Source organism: Danio rerio, chromosome 9, assembly GCF_049306965.1.
Source record: "Danio rerio strain Tuebingen ecotype United States chromosome 9, GRCz12tu, whole genome shotgun sequence".
In the NCBI taxonomy this organism is placed as follows: domain Eukaryota; kingdom Metazoa; phylum Chordata; class Actinopteri; order Cypriniformes; family Danionidae; genus Danio; species Danio rerio.
In genome coordinates, this window is record NC_133184.1 from 49,246,135 (window position 1) to 49,263,982 (window position 17,848).

Below are 17,848 nucleotides of genomic sequence, written 5' to 3' on the forward strand. Positions count from 1 at the left end.
GCACATTAAAAAATATCCTCAATTTATTGATGGAAATATTTTGGGGGCAAAACTTGATCCCGCATACCCCTCAGTAAATTTGCAGTTGTGCCTCTGCAAAAGAGCCAATGCATGCGCACATTCTGCACAACTCTTACAAACGAGGCTACGTTGCTATTTTAAAACCCATGCAAAGAAATAAGATTTTAAAATAAGATTATATCTTCCACAGATTGTATTATGATTAAAGCGTATGGCCTCGAGCTTCCAGTGTACACAATCTCAAGCCACTGGACGCTTCCAGTGTAAACATGGTGCTGCTGTTAAATGTAAGCAGTCCTATTAGACTTTCTTGCTGTTTTTCAGCTCTTGATCATTAAGTGCTTTGCAATCTTTTGGAGTAGTTTTTTTTAAGGCTAACCAAACGGGAACCAAAAACAGTAAAACATTTAGCATGTGCAGTCAAAACAGACCAGCTCCATGCTAAAAACAACATGCCGCCATTTTGCGTACGACCAGACAGTGATCATCAAACTAAGGCATACAAACGTGAAATAAAATCTTTGGCAAACCAAAAAAAATGTATTTACATACAAAGCAAAAAAGTTTTAAGGGCGACGCGGGCTTAATGGGGATTTTTCTCCGCAAATCACAGTTAAAACACTGCAGTATTACTTTTAATCTAAATTTAGAACTGATCCGGGGATATCTAAAAGGGATTTGTAGAGAATGCATAGTTGATAATATGGCTGACAATACCCGACATCGCCTCACGATGGCAGTATAACACAAAATACTGACTTCTGCCATGACAGAATCGCTGTGATCCGCCAAAAAAATGGATTTCATCGAGAGCTGAATACTGGGAGGGACACGACGCCAAAAGGAAAGTAATAATAACAACAATATTACAAAAATAAAGACGCTTCCTTGCTTTTCTTTACACAAAGTCTCTTTCAGTAAACATATCAATCAACTCACTTTATCTGAAGGAACTTTAGGATACAATCCCGCCAAAGCAACAGTGAGCTCTACTTTAAAGCGATCTAAAAGAAAAAGAAACATATCCAATAATGACGAGTTTTCCAAATACACACACTTTACATCATTATCGATTTTGAAACATTAGCCCAAAAAATAAAGAGTATTTCTTTTGGAGGCTAATCTTTATGTAGACTATACAATATATCTATGGGTAAATGAGTTAACGTAAAGGAAACAAGTAGCAAAAACATAATAATACAATAAATATTCAGTAAAATCGCTTTTGATGTGTTTTTTGTTGTTTTTATATATATTTATATATTTAAACTTAGCTTACTTTGGGGTAGAATGTGAGTGTGTTCTAAGCGAGGCATAGAGATACAGTGACAGATCCACACTTTTCTGTCTGATACACAACGATACACACACTCAAACCTGAAGAGAAGAGAGCACTGCGGCTGCTTATGAACACTACAAGTGAAGACCAAGAGCTGAAAAGTGATGCTGGATACATGCATAGACAATCTTGAGAAGATATGTTTTGTGTTCCAATCAGTTTAGAAATTACAAGTAGTCCCACTCGCACTGTAAAAGTGATTAATAACTTTAAGTGAGTAAACAAATTGGGTTAAAAAGCAACAAGTTGACTTTACAAAAATAATGTAAGTAAAAACCCATTGTCACTTGGACCTTTTAAATTGACCTGGTTTTTATAATTATGCAAATTGTACTTACTTTTTTAAAAGTCAACTAACACAGTTTTACAGTGTCAGACTATTTTAGCATTTCTGTTTTCATATAATTAGTGTATCACAATATTACATATTTGGAGCTCTATTAAGTCTGTAAAATCTACAGTTATAGCCTGTATTAAATTTAGAAGACACACTGTAGTCTTTTAGAGCAGATTTGTCAATTTGCTAGATACAAAAAAGCTGAGGAAAAAAAAAATAAATATATATATATATATATATATATATATATATATATATATATATATATATATATATATATATATATATATATATATATATAAGTGTACTGAGGAAAAAGGAATTAGTTTACTTTTATTTTTAAAAACTTAACAGTTCCAAGTTACAATGGGTTTAGTTAGATTATGTTTGTAAAGTCAACATGTTGCTTTTTAGGCAATTGGTTTACTCGCTTTAAGTAACTAATCACTTTTTACAGTGCAGAAAGTGCAATAGAAAGCTATTTAAAGTCAGTCCACTGTTGTGATTTCTTGATCCCAGATAGAGTTGTTTTGGAATAAAATTGGAATAAACTGGGTGATATAATGACACCATTGTTTTCTTATATAAAAAAGCTGCTTTAAAATTCAAATTTATTGAAATGAATTTCATGAATGAAGAACTTTGCAACTGACAGTAAGTGAACTGAATTAATGTTGACTTAATGAGTAGCTAAACTGGGCTAGGCTAAATAATGATTTGTCTTGTTTAAAAGTTGCTTCACAGTTAGAATTTTTTTTTTATAGAACTCTGCAAAACTGACACTGTTTATTAAACTAAAACTGTTGCTGTCATTTTTTTTCTCAGTTGAATTAACTGAACTTTGACTCATCACAACATAATCTAAAACATTAGGGTAAACTTTGTATAACTGAAAAACATGTTTAGTTCAAATCTGATTAAAATGAAAGTGACAAATATTTGTTGTTATGACTTTGTCATCTTTTTTACAGAGTGAGTTTAATAATGATGCCTTTTCTTCTTTGCCGATTTTACCAAGAGATTACTTTACCAAAATCAGCATTTTATGAAGTGCTATATAAAGAAATGTGAGTTATGCTTAGATATAGACATTAACTTAAAAGCAAATATAATCTATACATACATTTGTTGACAGTTTACGAAATGGCATCACCACATTATTTCCTTACGTCCAAAAATTATGGCAACACATTAGCGACTAATATCTAGAATCTGACTATACATGCACTGTTCCATTGCACCTTCATGAGCAAAGAAATATTTACTGCATACAGTATTTATTGACCTTAAAGGGAAAGTTCACCCAAAAAATAAAAAGTCTGTCATCATTTATTCACTCTTCACCTATTTAAGTATTTTTCAATTGTGTTTCTGTTGAAAACAACAGAACATATTTTAAAGAATGCTGGTTGCTGGCACCAATTAACTTCTGTAGTAAGAAAAAAAAATACTATGGAGGTCAATTGGTGGCAGCAACCATCATTCTTCAAAATATCTTGTTTTGTATTCAACAGAAGTAAAAATGAGGTCATTTATATATTTAGGTGAACTGTACCCCTTTAAGTGAATGGAGATGAATCACTTACTTTTAGCTTATGTGCAAGTTACCTGTAAAATCCCTTAAAAGTTTTTAACTCATCCAGATTTTGGGGGAAAAAAAGTCTTGCACTTGTAGCGTCAGAAACTAGAGCCGCTTTCAGAAAGAAAAGAGGTGATGCTTCGGTTCATATGTACAGTTTTAACAAAGCAGCCGTGGTTTTTTTCTAGATATACAAGAATGCTTGAATAACGATTGGTTCATCCTGACCGCTCTCTTATCTTTGGTACATCAGCCCCACATTTTAACCTCCTTAACTTCTTCTTTTTTTTTTTTTACATTTCCTTTTTTTTTCTTAAAAAAAGCAACAAAATCACTGACATCATTCCCACATCTGCTGCTCCGAGATGAAGATCACCTCCCATCCATACTGTACGTCACTCCTCTTCACCCACTCTGCACTTCCTCTGTCCATCATCCTCACTGCCGTCCCAATAGCCCTTCCTCACGTTCACATTCACACACAGCCCAAACATACAGAAACTCAAAATATAATCCAAAGAGAGCGAAAGGAAAGTGTCCTCTGGAAAGCAGTGCTGCGTGAAGAGCTTCACCGCTTCTGAGAGCTGATCATCACTTTAGAGACAAAGTTGACGATGGCGGTGGCCGGCTGATCTGGGTCCATCTCAGCAAACAGGTGACTGACATTGTCTGTCGTGCTGCCTTGCTTTCTAGCCACAAAGCCAAAGAATCTGTAATGAAGATTAAAAAAAAAATCTTAATATGCAGAATCAATCCATTAATAAACAAATATACATTTTGGGAAATTAAGAGCGGGTTAAAATTTAGAAAGTTAGAACAATTAGCTCTCCAATAAATTGTTATTAGTATTATTTTTTATATATATTTATTCAGTGATGTTTAACAGAACAAGAGCTTCTTCACTCTTGTGTATTACTCTGTCTGCATAGGCCCTGTTTACACTAATGCGTTTTCGTTTTAAAACGCATAAGTTTTGCTCCGCTTACGCCATCCGTCCACACTACGCCGGAGTTCTCGAGCGCCGAAAACGGAGCGTTTTGAAAACGCTGGAGAGGCGGTTTTCATTCTAAAACACTGCTGCTCCATTTCAGTGTGGATGAGGAAAAACGGAGACATCTGAAAACGGAGGAGGGACTGCTGAGATTCGCTACCTGATTGGGCCTTTTGTGTCATTGCGTATCCTTCTCTTTTTCGTCAAGTCCCTATCACTTGACTATAACACATGGCTTTAACACTACCGGAAGACAGTACTGTAAACAACAACATGGGCACAGAAATGGGAGCGTTGTTTGCACTATTGTCTGTTTTAGGCGCCATTGTGCAGTGATTCATTTGTTACGTTTAGTAACAACTCGACCTCGTCGTCTGTCCACAAAAATACCTCTCTTGCTTTATTTGCCATCGCGTTTAATGTTTAACCGGTGTTTGTTGACTAATAATAACCAAATGCCAAGCGAGACGCATGCTTTCTGTTTATACTAGAACGCGCATGCCCAGAGTGCGCGAATGGTCACGTGATATACATTTTTGGTGGTGTAGTGTGAACGGAGATATGTTCAGAGACGCTAGGTGAAACACTAGTGTGGATGCGGACTTTTTTGATCTAAAAGGCCATTTTAAAACTAAAACGCACTAGTGTAAACGGGCCTATAGTGACAGCAGATCAATAAACTCACTACAGTTTGACAAATATTGCAGCGGTTGGACAACATAATGTACTTTTGCGTCTATAGTTTACGCAACTTTGCAGTTTATTTATAAAGATAGTGCCTATTTTAAATTGTTATCATTTCGGAGATTCAGCGTGTAAGCGGCCATCAACCTGTTATACGCGAGACTGTTATCAGCCTGTTTACGCGAGACTCATCGCGCAACAAAAAATATCGCCGTTAATCTATTCTTAAAGTTGGGTTGGGAGCTGGGTCAATTTCACACAAGCTATGATTACTTTCACCTTGATATCTTAGCAGGGATGTATACCTGGCCGAATTGCACTGTAGGTGGCAAGAAAGAATCTTCGAACCTGTGTGTATTCCTACAGTTAAATTACCACATCAAACGTGACGTGCTAACATGGATGCAGTTCACTAGAGTGAATCTGATTGTTAGCTCCACATCTAACCATGTAGAGTTTATGAGTTAGAGTAAAGCATATACAAATAAAATGGACCAGGTGCTTTTTAAAACGAATGACAAAAAGCCGTCTGACAAAAAAAGTGCCTTTCTGAATCAAATCAGCAGGATGCCCTTCTGGATCTTTCACTTGCTTCGACACTACTGACTTGTTAAATTTATCATATATCGTAGCTGTATTTGTCATATGTGCTCTGACATGTTTATTAAACTACCCTGTTCTCTTCTCACATGATCTGAACATATATACCCAGCAGCATTTTTCATTCTGTAGTGCTTTTACATGTAATATAAAATTGTCATTCCCTCATCCACAACAGCAGAAATGATCTTCACATTCTGGTGCCTCTAACATCACATGCTTTCATCCTGAGCCCAGTCCAATGATCTATTCTTCCTCTGTAGACCTTAGCACCACAACCCCAATAATCTCTTTCAAACTCTGCCAGCGAAAGCCGTGAGGGCCGTCACATGCCCAATCGCCCCAAAACTCTAGCATTTATTTAGAGATCTGATCAGATTCGGTGTGAGAGGGTGATGCTTTGTTTTTTATCATATTATTTCCCTCTTAAGAATAATATAATAATGGTTTATAGAAAAGGAGACTTTAATCTCATAAGAGCAAAGAAAATCTGGTTCTCACTAGAGCCTGTTTGTTATGCTTTATTATGTTAAACATAATAAAACACATAATTGCTACTTGTCATCTTATAAGTTTTTTCTCTCTCTCAAAGTGATGAACTATTAACGTGCTTTTCAGACTTTTTTTTTCTTTTTCAGGTAATAAAGTTAATATCTGACATTTTAGTGTACTGTAAATTGCACACCTTACCTTTTATTCCTTAAAAGCTTTCAAATCATCTCAAAATTGCACCATTTCTATCTATATTCTTAATTAATATGCCACAATTCAGAGCTGTGTTCAACAAATTCTGTTTACATTACAAAGTTCTGACTTTTTTTCTGATTTATATCTTGCAATTTTGAGGTTTTTTCCATTTTTCATTTCCAAGTTTTTTTTTTTCTCTGTTATGTCAACTCCAACTGTTTAAATTCAGTTCTGAGCTCAAATAATAAAGCTTGAATTGTGAGATTTCCAGCTCAAGCTTAATGGAAATATGTGCCTCTGCCTAAACTTTGGCTAAATCTAAAATATGTTGCTCTGGGTACGATTCACTGCACTTTTTAGATCCACAAGAGGGTGCTGTCTATATTTTTGCAAATCTGAAATATGTTACTTAGGATATGAATTGTACGTTTCACATACACATCCTTCTTGTACACGACTACAAGAAGGTAGAGTTTCTCAGACAGATCCAGTCTGATCTCACAAGGAAACGTAACTGTTTTATGTTTTGTCAGTTTAGTTGCTAATTCGTACAAATTCGTATAGGTTCAGTCCCACAAAAAAATGTCCGATTTTAAAAAGGAGGCTTCTCAATCAACCCAACCCCTAAACCCAACTGTCATTGGGGGACAAGCAAATCGTACTAAATTATATGAATGAGATCGTACGAATTTATACAAACTAGCTACTAAATAAAAAAGTCACAGATTGCAGTGAAATCATGTCGTACAGATCACAAAGACCAGCGAACCACTGACCAAAGCCTTCCTTTAAACCCAACCAAAAATGTTTTCAAGAGTAAACGTAAGCCAAATATGCTCTGTGACCACAGTTTTACTTTGACTTTGCATAGCTTTTCTCTGTTTTGTGGAATTGAGCTTACAGAAGAAAAAAAAGTGGTTTTAATGGAGATAGATGAACCAAACCTGTTTAATAACAAATAATAGACATTAAGTTGTTTTGCTTTATTAATTTGGTGTTGTGATCATTTATTTGTCGATAATGTGTCCCTGAAATATCATTAGTGTGAAAAGGAACAAACCTTTTTAGTCGTCATGTATTGTTCATTTAACCTTGAAACTGCACTCAATACACTACCTGACAAAAGTCTTGTCATTGATCCCAATTGTAACTTGACTTCTAGTTGATCATTTGGAAAAGTGGCAGAAGATACATTTTTCCCATAAATCATCTGTTGAACTGCATCCTAATCATCACAAAATACTATACAAAAATACAAAAGACCTATTGGAACCCTCATGGACCCAAGATTCTTACAGAAATCAGACAAGTTTGGCGAAGGAAAAATCTAATGTGGGTTACATTCAGTATGGGGGCGTGCAAAGAAGGTCAAGGTGCTCCAGGATTGGCCATCCCAATCACCAGACATAAACATTACTGAGCATGTCTGCGGTAAGATGGAGGAGCCATTAAAGATGATTACAAAAAATCTTGATGAACTCTGGGAGTGCTGCAAGAAAGCTTTGTCATTCCAGATGACTTTATTAATGAGTTATTTGAGTCATTGCAGAGATGTATGAATGCAGACCTCCAAGCTCATGGGAGTCATAAACATTGGTCATTCTTTTTCCACTGCAGCATGACTTCATATTCTATACTGTACATTATTTCTATTGGGTGACAAGACTTTTGTCTAAGCAAAGTCAGATTTTACTGTGCTAATTAAATAATTAAAATCAAGGCAGGATCATTTTATTTTGGTAAAATAAGCATAATTTAGAGGCCTTTGCCTTTCATATAAGGTACTTCTGATACCAAATGATCAACTAGAAGTCATTATTTGCTGTTCTTAAAACTTGGATAGGCGACAAGACTTTTGTCAGGTAGTGTATCTTTAAGTAGCCCATAGCATGTATTCCCAATGAATCCGTGTTGCAAATATCATTGCACACAGATAATATGAGCCATGTAAAATAACTAAATATTTCTAGGTTTAAGCATGTTTCCGTCACGTATGTACTATGGCCTCTGAGGGTAAATCCTGCCACACGTGTGTGAGATTTGCAAACTGGCGCCAGGTTTTGTGCTGATAGCTGAGACCGCAAACACTACAATCTCCCTCATTTATCATGAAACCCATGATCAAAACAAATTTGAGCTTGAGATGCATATCCAAACGGCAGCAAATGATTGAGTTCTTTGTTTTCAAAAGCTGGTACTTACTTGGCAGTGCCACCCTCTGGTTTGTTCCACCTGGAACGACATTAAATCAGATTATAAATGTTTCATCCTGGCCAACTACAACATAGAATCATTAAATCATAAGAACAATGCATGATTTTTACAGTATAAAAACATTTCTAGGAACTCTACAGTAGTCACCATTAAAGCTTTTCAAACTTGTCCTAAAACAATATTGCATTTGATGACAAGTTTGATGAAAAGTAATGATCGAATGTTGACTATACTGTATTTAAATATTACGAGTGCTGTCCCTAAAGTCTGTGTGAAATCAAAATTGACAACATCAGGGTGTCCGCAGGGTCTTATAAAGCCTTAAATTGTCTTAAATTTCAAAATTAAAATTAGAAAGCCTTAAAGTTTTAAACTTACCAAAATATTGTTGTAGGTCTTAAATCATTTAAAACAAGTCTTAATTTTCCTATGTCCATGAAAAGCTACTCAATCGGGCTGACACCCATCCAATCACCAGCAATCCATCTCAATAGAACTTTTAACGAAACTTATATTTTTAACTGTATCTGCCAATATGGTTTAATTATCTTCCTTACAATAACATTTGTTTAAAAGCTCTCCGTTTGTTTATGGTGGGGACACAGACCTGGACAGACTGTTGCACATACATTTATCTTATTACAGGGTTTAAAACTACTATCTATATATAGTGCATCTATTCAAACAATGTTAGCTTGTTTTGACAAATATGTGGCTAAGAAATGACTAAAGTTGATAGCATAAACCTTGTCCTTTTCCATTAGAAAAAAAATTCTTGGTATTTAGCTCAGTACAAGTCTGAATTTTTATTTATGGTTTAAAATTACTGTCTATATATATAGTGCATCTATACAACCAGCATTTGCTTGTTTTGACACATTGTTTGAAATATGTGGCTAAGAAAGCACTAAAATTGATGGGAAAAATCTTTTCCTTTTCCATTAGAAAAAAAATCTTAGTGTTTGAATAAAAGTAACAAATAAAATAAAATAAAAATTCCATTTGAATTTTTTTAGCATTTAGCCCATTTTAAGTCTGAAATTTCATTAATAATAATATAATAATAATAATAAATATGGTCTTAAAACGTCTTACATTTGACTTGATGAAGCCTGCAGGAAGCCTAAATGTTTATTTTGCTAGTGCACATTGTTACTCTGTAGGTGAACAATTAATCTGCGCAAGTTATTACATTTTGAGTAAGGGAATATCAAAATATTTTTAAATAATGATACATACTAGACAAATAGTCTTTTTTTCTGGAAAAAAAGTGATTGTTTGCTTAAAACAAGTTAAATTATATGTGAATTGGCTAATAAAAATAATCTTAATGAGTAATAATCTCAAACGGAAGTTTTACTAGTTCACATAAACGTGAAAGTGATCGTGATCTATAGCGTGGGATCGTCGTCGCCATGTTTACTTGCGGCTGCGCGTTTGCCTCATTCATAAAAAGCAGAACACTCTCTGGCTTAGCACCAGACATTGCTCAGTTTGATTTTCTCAGTTGCCGCTCTAAAGGTAAACGAGCAAACGCTAACTTGTCATGCTGGATAACGAGTAAAACATGACCACCAGGGACTTTACGGTCCTCACTTCCAAACGGAACAAAAGTAGGATTCTGTAGTGTTTTAACCAGCTGTTGAACTCCCTTCCTGCTCATCCCTGGTGTCTCACTCTGTATCAGTGCGCGAAAGAGATCGTGTTCACTCTACTCCACGCTAAACTAAAGTGATTTTTAATAATCAAACGTCCCCGTGTAGCACGACACAACAAACTTATTATGAAAATTATGAAAATCGTTGCCAACGCTTTTAGTATTCGATTTAATTGACTTTAATGACAAAATGATTTAATGATTAATTCGTTGTTGCAGCCCTACTTTGAATCCATGCCGACTTCAATACTTACAAACCAGATAAAGTATATTATTTAATTTTTTAGATTTTATTTCTTAGAAAAAGTTACTCAATGTTAAAACAAAGAACTTTTAAACAAATCATGTTATGCTTAAAGTGCATCTATACAACCGGAGTTTGCTTGTTTTGACACATTATTTAAAAGATGTGACTAAGAAATCACCAAAGTTTTCCATTAGAAAAAAAAATCCTTAGTGTTTAGCCTTGTATAGGTGTAAAAACCAATTAATAATAGTCTTTAAAAAGTCTTACAAATGACCTCTGAAAGCTGCAGAATGTTTATTTTGCTAGCACACATTGTTATTCTTTAAGTGAAAAATCAATCCATGCAAGTTATTGCATTTAGATGTCACGCTGACATTAATACTTGTAAACTGGATTAAGTATGTTATTTCATTTTCACATTTTATTTCTCACAAAAGCTACTTGAAATGTTAAAGCAGAGTTGTTTTTATTGTTTTTTTGTTTTTTTTTGCAGGCTACATAAACTACATGTGCTACATACGCTTTAGAAAACAGATCAACATATCGGTGATGGCTGTTTTCGAAACTGCTTCATGTAGCCTCGAAACCTTTACAAATCTTTTGTTTAATTTCAGAGCATGTATCAAATTGGTAAGGTCTAGTGATTTCAGTCAGCATGGTTTCTTTATTAAGCCGATAATGTTCCGAACTGTTTCTAAAATATGATGGCTCTCCACTTGAGGGCGATCTGAGTAATACCATAAAATACACATGAACCCCACGGCTTTGTTCATATTGCCCCTAGTGGCGAATCACAGAACAATTTTCATAGTTTATACCTGATCTCGGATCACTTTTTGAGTTTGTAAAAGTTTTAATGAGACATTTGCAAAATGAAAAGGAATGATAGTTAATAATAGTCTCTTCTTGGCCTGTTTAGCGGAGCCCACTATGGAATAAAATAATATATAAGGCTTGTAAATTTATTAAAAACACATTCTTTTAATTTAAAGTTAATAATATGCTTGAAAAAGTCTGTTGAAAAGTTATTGCCTGAGTGTTTGTTGCATTTACACAGTTTTGACCACCAGATGTCTCTAGCATGTAGGTCTGTTTGTTAAATGACATTGACTGTAGTGTTTTGTTTAATGATTCAGTGTTCGCTTACTTCCTCTCCTGTGGATCAATGTCACAGAACGTGACTGTGCCGATGGGATAATGACGTCTGAAGAAAAGCCTGTTGACAGAAAGGACAAATAAATAAAGCATGTCCAGATTTTGAATGAACTGTGATTGAAATAGAAAGGAACTCACTTTCTCTGGTTGTCTGTGAGTGTGATGCCTTGTGCCGACACCTTGAAGTGAACAATGGTGGCTGAGGGTGCCGGACTGGCGTTCATGGTTTCTGAAATGGCTTTGGCGATGGCTTGAGGTCCAGTCAAAGACTCCATATCCACAGAGTTGATGTACAGCACATTGCATGCTGGGAATAACAAGAAACATGCTTTTATCAATAACCATTCGGACTTAAAATTCTGACTTAGATTTGATGCAGATGCATCTTTAAATAAACTCTAGTCTTTATACATACAGTGAAGTCATCAAATGCACGCATATCATTAGTGTATTCTGCATTTGCATAATCCAGTGGTTCTCAAAGTGTGGGCTGGGGGTATTACTGTAAAATTTTTGTCTCACTAGATATATTTTATTATTAATTTATACACCGTTTTGGAATTATTAATATTTTAATAAACTTTATTTTTAGAGACCTTCATCTTTATTTTTCATAGGCTTTAACTTGAATTGTGTGCATTTGTAATTTGTTCTAGCCTAGTTTATCACTTATTAGTATTTCTTAAACTTTTATAATTTCTTTTCATATTTCAGATTTCCAATTTTACTTTAGAAAATATATTATTTCATTATAATTTATTCATTATATGTAGTTTATTAAAATTTATTTCAATGTATTTATTAATTTATATCACAATGCTATCTTTATTTATTTATTTATTTATTTATTTATTTATTTATTTTTCATAAATGAATGTAGCAGTACAGTAGCAGTAGTAATATAAATTAATAAATATTGTATAAATAATAAGGTAATTATATATTTTATATATTTTTATTTTATATTTACATATTTTGTATTTATATATATATATTTTTGATGAACAAAAATAACAAAGTTAGCCTTTAACAACTGTTTAATTTTTGGGTAAAGTGCCCATTTAAAATCAATGTTTTTATCGTATTGTTGTTTATATAGAAATTAATATATGTATTTTTAAATTACAGACTAAGACGAAGGAAAATGTATTTTAATATTAATTTCTACACTGTTATTGTATTTATTATAATTTTTTAATTATCCTTCATCTTTATTTTTCATATTTTAAGCTTTAATTTGAATTAATTTGCTGTGTGGATTTGTGATAAGTTCTAGCCTAATTTGTCCACTATTACTTAGTTAGTGTTAATATTTCTGTTCATATTTTGGTTCAAGTTTCAAACTATTCTTTGAAAAAAATATATAGTTTCGTTTTGATTTATTTCTTTTTATATATATATATATATATATTATTCAAATTTATTTTAATTTATTTAATTTTCTTATTACACAAAGCTATATTTATATATTATTTATTAAAAGACTGTAGCATTGTGTAATATAAATCAGTTAATAAATAACAATATATAAAAAAGGACATTATATATTTTATATTTTTATGTTATATTTTTATATTTTAAATGTGTGTGTGTGTGTCTATATATATATATATATATATATATATATATATATATATATATATATATATATATATATATATATATATATATATATATATATATATATATATATATATAATAAACAATAAAGTTAGCCTTTAACAAATGTTTTATTTTCAGGTGAAACAGCCTTTAAAATCAATATTTTTAATTTTATATTGTTTATATAATTAAATAATATATTTATAATTAAATAAATATAAATAATTTGCATTTTTGCATGCCTTTATTCATTAAAATGACGTACCAGTTCTATTGTTATAGTATAATGCAAATGTCTCTTTATTTGGTTTTGTTTTTGGTTTCTATTGTGATGGTTTAATGTAAATTTGTCTTTTATTCATTGAACTCCAAGAAGAATACCTTGGTAGTTTCTAATGAGGATTTATATAAACAAAAATCATAAGAATATAGTAAGAAAAATCATTTGCTTTACTAAAACTGGTAATAACAAACACCCACCCATGTTTACCTAGTGAAATTGAGAACCACTGGCAAAATCAATCAGTACATTCCATGCACAGTAATCTATCATCAGTCATGAGAGAACATGCCGTATAAAATCAGAAAGGTGTTCTTGAAATACAATCGAGGCCTTGACAAAAAGCCGGAAACACAGCAGGCGAACAGTTTTTAGCAGACAGGTGAAGGTGTTTCTGGAGGTCTGAACCATCCAACACAGGCTCATTGGGGATACGCGCCCAGGGCTACATATTTGAGATCAGCTGCTCAGCTGCATTTAGTGTGTAAAACAAACGCTAAGCAGCGGTATGATGCTGTCGACAACTTCTGTTTAAAATTTTGCACTACTACTGGTCACTTATCTCTTTAAGGACGGCTTTTCTGGCATGATCAGCTTGCTCAGTAGCTCGTCTTGTACAGCATCTAACTTGTGGGGGATCAAGGCATAGGCAATGTGGGCGATCGCCCAGGGCGGCATTTTGCTTCACTTTCATCCACGAGAGGGCAACATTACACAACTATCGTATCTGTATTTGAGATTATCACAAATGTTCACAACAGCCTCTAGTGGATTCATGAAAAAAAAAAATCTGCAAGCATACGTTTCCCTGGCCACGTATTTCACGGTCCCGGTGGTAGCCCTGGGCATGTTTCTCCAATGAGCCTGGGTGGCAAACGTTACATGCACAGACAAGGTAAAAAAGAGGAGTGCGGTTCTCTCTCTAGACACGGCAGTCAAAGTCAGGTTAAACACAACAAACAGAGAAATAAATGAATCAAATACGCAGAGCATCACTGGGTTTACCATGGCCATCAGCTGAACTCTTCTGCCCTAAATCATTTCCACAGGAGTACCGTCACAGTGGGGAAGAACATGGCATTGTTTCAGAGTGGATAGCAAATGATAAACACGTAACAGATCTAGATTAACTAATGCTTAGACTAATACATGCTATCACACCTGACCTATTTGTTTGTTGGAGCACTTTCTTCTTAAGTTCAAACTTTTTTCTTTAGTTAGTTATGAAATCAGGCTTGAATCTGCACCAGATCAAACTATCTAAAATTGCTTGGTGGTATTAGAAACATTTTAATTATCCCTTTAATGCATCTAGTCAGCACATGGATATACTGATTGTTTAAAATGACCATTTCTAAAAGCTAAACATTAAATTAGTTAAAAACGTAAACAAAATGTTCCTTTTTTTAAGGGGAATTTTTATTTTAAAAAATAGAGCTTTTAAATACATGTTCCAGATTCGGTTTATTACATTTATATATGCAATTAAAGGCAAATGTTATAGCCCTCTTTTCCTTTACTTTTCCCAAGTTACATAAAGGAAATGTTCATTGTATGTACTATAATTATTCTGGAGAGAGAGAGATTCTTACTTATTTTTATTTACCTATTTAACCTAGTTGATCTTTTGCAAAGAAGTTAGAAACATATTATATATCAATGCACAAACAAAAGACATTAGTTCAATGTATTGTTGAAAAAAATTGTTACAACAAAATCTCCATCAATAAAAAAGCACTTTGGAAATATCAAAATGTTACAAAAGTGAAAGAAAATTTTTACTCTAGCTGTATATTAAATAAATTATAAAGAATGTCCAGTTTAAAGTATGTAAGTATTATTTATTATAGCATATTTTAGTCCAAAATTATATATATAGTTTTTTATACAACAGTTCTGTCTGGTTCTTGAATCTTGATTGGCTGATCAGCGAATTACAGCACTCTTACAGCCTCTTCACCCTTGTGTATTACTCCATACAGCAACAAGCAGAGAACACTCTACAGTTTGACAATATTACTGCTGTTGGACAACATAATGTACTTTTGAGGCTTTTTTTAGTCAAGAATGTAGCTGTTTAGATTACAACTATGTAGTTTATTTATAAGGATAGTGCCTATTTTAAATATATATAATTTCTGAGATTCAGTGCATCGGCCTTCAGTCTGTCTGAGTAGACCAAAGAAAGTGATGGTTGACGTTTTCTTCACAAAATGGCGACAGAGACTGCATAATAAGTCCTTAGGGAGAAAATGCAGCATACATTACAAACTACAGCTGAACAAATCTTTATAAATCAGGTAAGTGACATTCTAAGTCGATCTCTCTCTATGTTGTAGTGCTGTATTTATTCCATAGTATTCTGGTAGTGTTTGTTTTGCTTTGGCTTTTTCGGGGTTAATTATTGTGATCTCCCAATTGCAACAGAGAAATACTGGGAAATTTCTAGACTGATGGCATGTCATGCCGTTTAGCCTTATAATCTTAAAATGTGAGCAAAATCACCCGTTTCGTCATCACTTTAGACATTACGCTAGAGAATCATTCAAATACTAGCTCTTAAATGGTGTGTAAAGTAGCAACGTTTTCTGCTGTTCTGACTTCAGCTGCAGATGTGAATGAATGGCGGAAGAAAGTATTTCCTTATGCAAAAGAGTTTAAGACTGTCCGTGTTGGATTTTCTTTTTTATATACACGATTATGCCATCGAACTGTTGTATAAAGCAGGGGTTCTCAAAGTGGGGGTCGGGACCCCTCGAGGGGTCGCGGGACAATGAAGAGGGGTCGCCTGGTGATTTAAAAAAATCTATTTATTATTATTAAATCATATAAGAATGACCATATTTTATCCATAACCTACAGATAAGAAAAAATATAGTCGTTTATAATTACTATATAGTTACTATAGTAGTTTATAGTTACTAGTTCTATTGGATTGCGACCCCAGTGGGAATTACATTATATTAAAGACACAGCAATAGCGTCAGATGCAGCAGATAGATTTTATAACACCAGGTTAAAGTTTCTGGCCCATTTACAGCACTGACATTAAACGAAGAATATACCTGGGTGTATTGGTGTGTGTGTGTGTGACATTGCATGCAAGGTTTCTGTATTTATAGCCAGGATATTGGGGGTCGCGAGTCACTGGGATTGTCATTTTGGGGGTCGCAGGCTGAAAAGTTTGGGAACCCCTGGTATAAAGGGCAATATCACACAATATCGCACTGGTAGTCGTGTGATATTGCTCATATATAATATATAATATATAATAACAATACGATTTTTGTGACTCTACATTTTAATAAATTTATGCAACTCTTTAAATGCCATTTTATTATAAATGTTCTTCTGGAACAGCCTTACTGTAATTATTGTTTTTTATTAAATAAAACTTAATTTAAAATGTATTTTTATTTTAAATAAGTGTTTTGAAATGACCACATATTTGAATAGATTTTAATTTTATGCAACTCTTTATTTGGCCACAATTGTCATTTTAATAGAATTGCTCTTCTGGAAGAGCCTTACTGTAACTGTAATTATTGCTTTTTTATAAATAAAATCTTAATAAAAAATGTATTTTCAAATATATTTTTATTTTTAATTTTTCAAAACGCAACAGAAGATCTTAATTAGAATCTAAAGCATCACACTATCAGAGAGAAATCATTAAAAAATGCCACAAATGATTCATTTTCCACAATCAGTAATGTGTTTTTCTCACCTGCGCCCTGCTTGAGCATATCTGCCGCCGGGTTGGTTGGTGTTGCGATCTCAGGTGACTCTTCCAGAGGATCTGCAAACATGAGCGCAGGTCAGAGGTCAAACTGAGCACATCCTGTCAGGCTGAGTGTTATAACCTGTCGTTCGCCTGCAGGAATGCATACTATGCCAGTAATCAAAGCGTCTGGCAAACATGCCGTCACACTGTGTTTGAAAAGGCGGAAATCCACACGTAAAGGTCTGCGGCTTTGTGCCCTTTGACACCTGAATGGCATATAGCAGTTGGCTGAGGACAGAGGACTAAACGAGGATGAATGTTCACAATTATTCACACTAGACAAACAGGACATACATCATCATGACCAAGGACACAGATAAATGAGGTCATAATGAAAGTCCAAGTATAGAAAACACATGCATACATACAAAGGAATGAGATTAGTAGAGAAAAAACATGCTTCTAGTCATATTGTTATATATTTAAGACATTATTGCATCTTGCTTAAATGTGAGCAGCACTCATGCATGTTCAAGTGCCCAAAAACCATGTATTTTCATGCAAAATATAATGTACTTGCTGACAAAAATATAGTGGGATAAATATTGCTGGATAAAAAACCCTATCTGTGAAAAAAGTGTAATATTTTATTAAACGAAAACACAAAGTGTGATATGGTATAAAATTGCTGGACTAACTACGATGTGCATATTAAAAATTATCATGTATAA

General features: G+C 33.7%; 1 protein-coding gene across 50 annotated transcripts in view; it reads right to left on the reverse strand.

Moving 5' to 3' along the window:
• Positions 1-2,249: 2,249 nt before the first annotated feature.
• The window catches only part of tns1b (tensin 1b), a 488,173-nt gene continuing 472,574 nt past the window's right edge, over positions 2,250-17,848 (reverse strand). For 28 of the 50 annotated variants that reach the window (XM_021479035.3, XM_073913177.1, XM_073913169.1 and 25 more), the window contains 6 exons: positions 17,121-17,192; positions 14,399-14,425; positions 11,650-11,818; positions 11,504-11,572; positions 8,441-8,470; positions 2,250-3,986 (listed from right to left, as the gene is read on the reverse strand). In XM_021479035.3, the coding sequence (XP_021334710.2) occupies positions 3,845-3,986; positions 8,441-8,470; positions 11,504-11,572; positions 11,650-11,818; positions 14,399-14,425; positions 17,121-17,192 (509 nt within the window). In that variant the 3' untranslated portion in view covers positions 2,250-3,844. The remainder of the gene's footprint in view (positions 3,987-8,440; positions 8,471-11,503; positions 11,573-11,649; positions 11,819-14,398; positions 14,426-17,120; positions 17,193-17,848) is intronic. The other 22 variants (XM_073913184.1, XM_073913181.1, XM_068223676.2 and 19 more) reach the window with 1 other exon arrangement.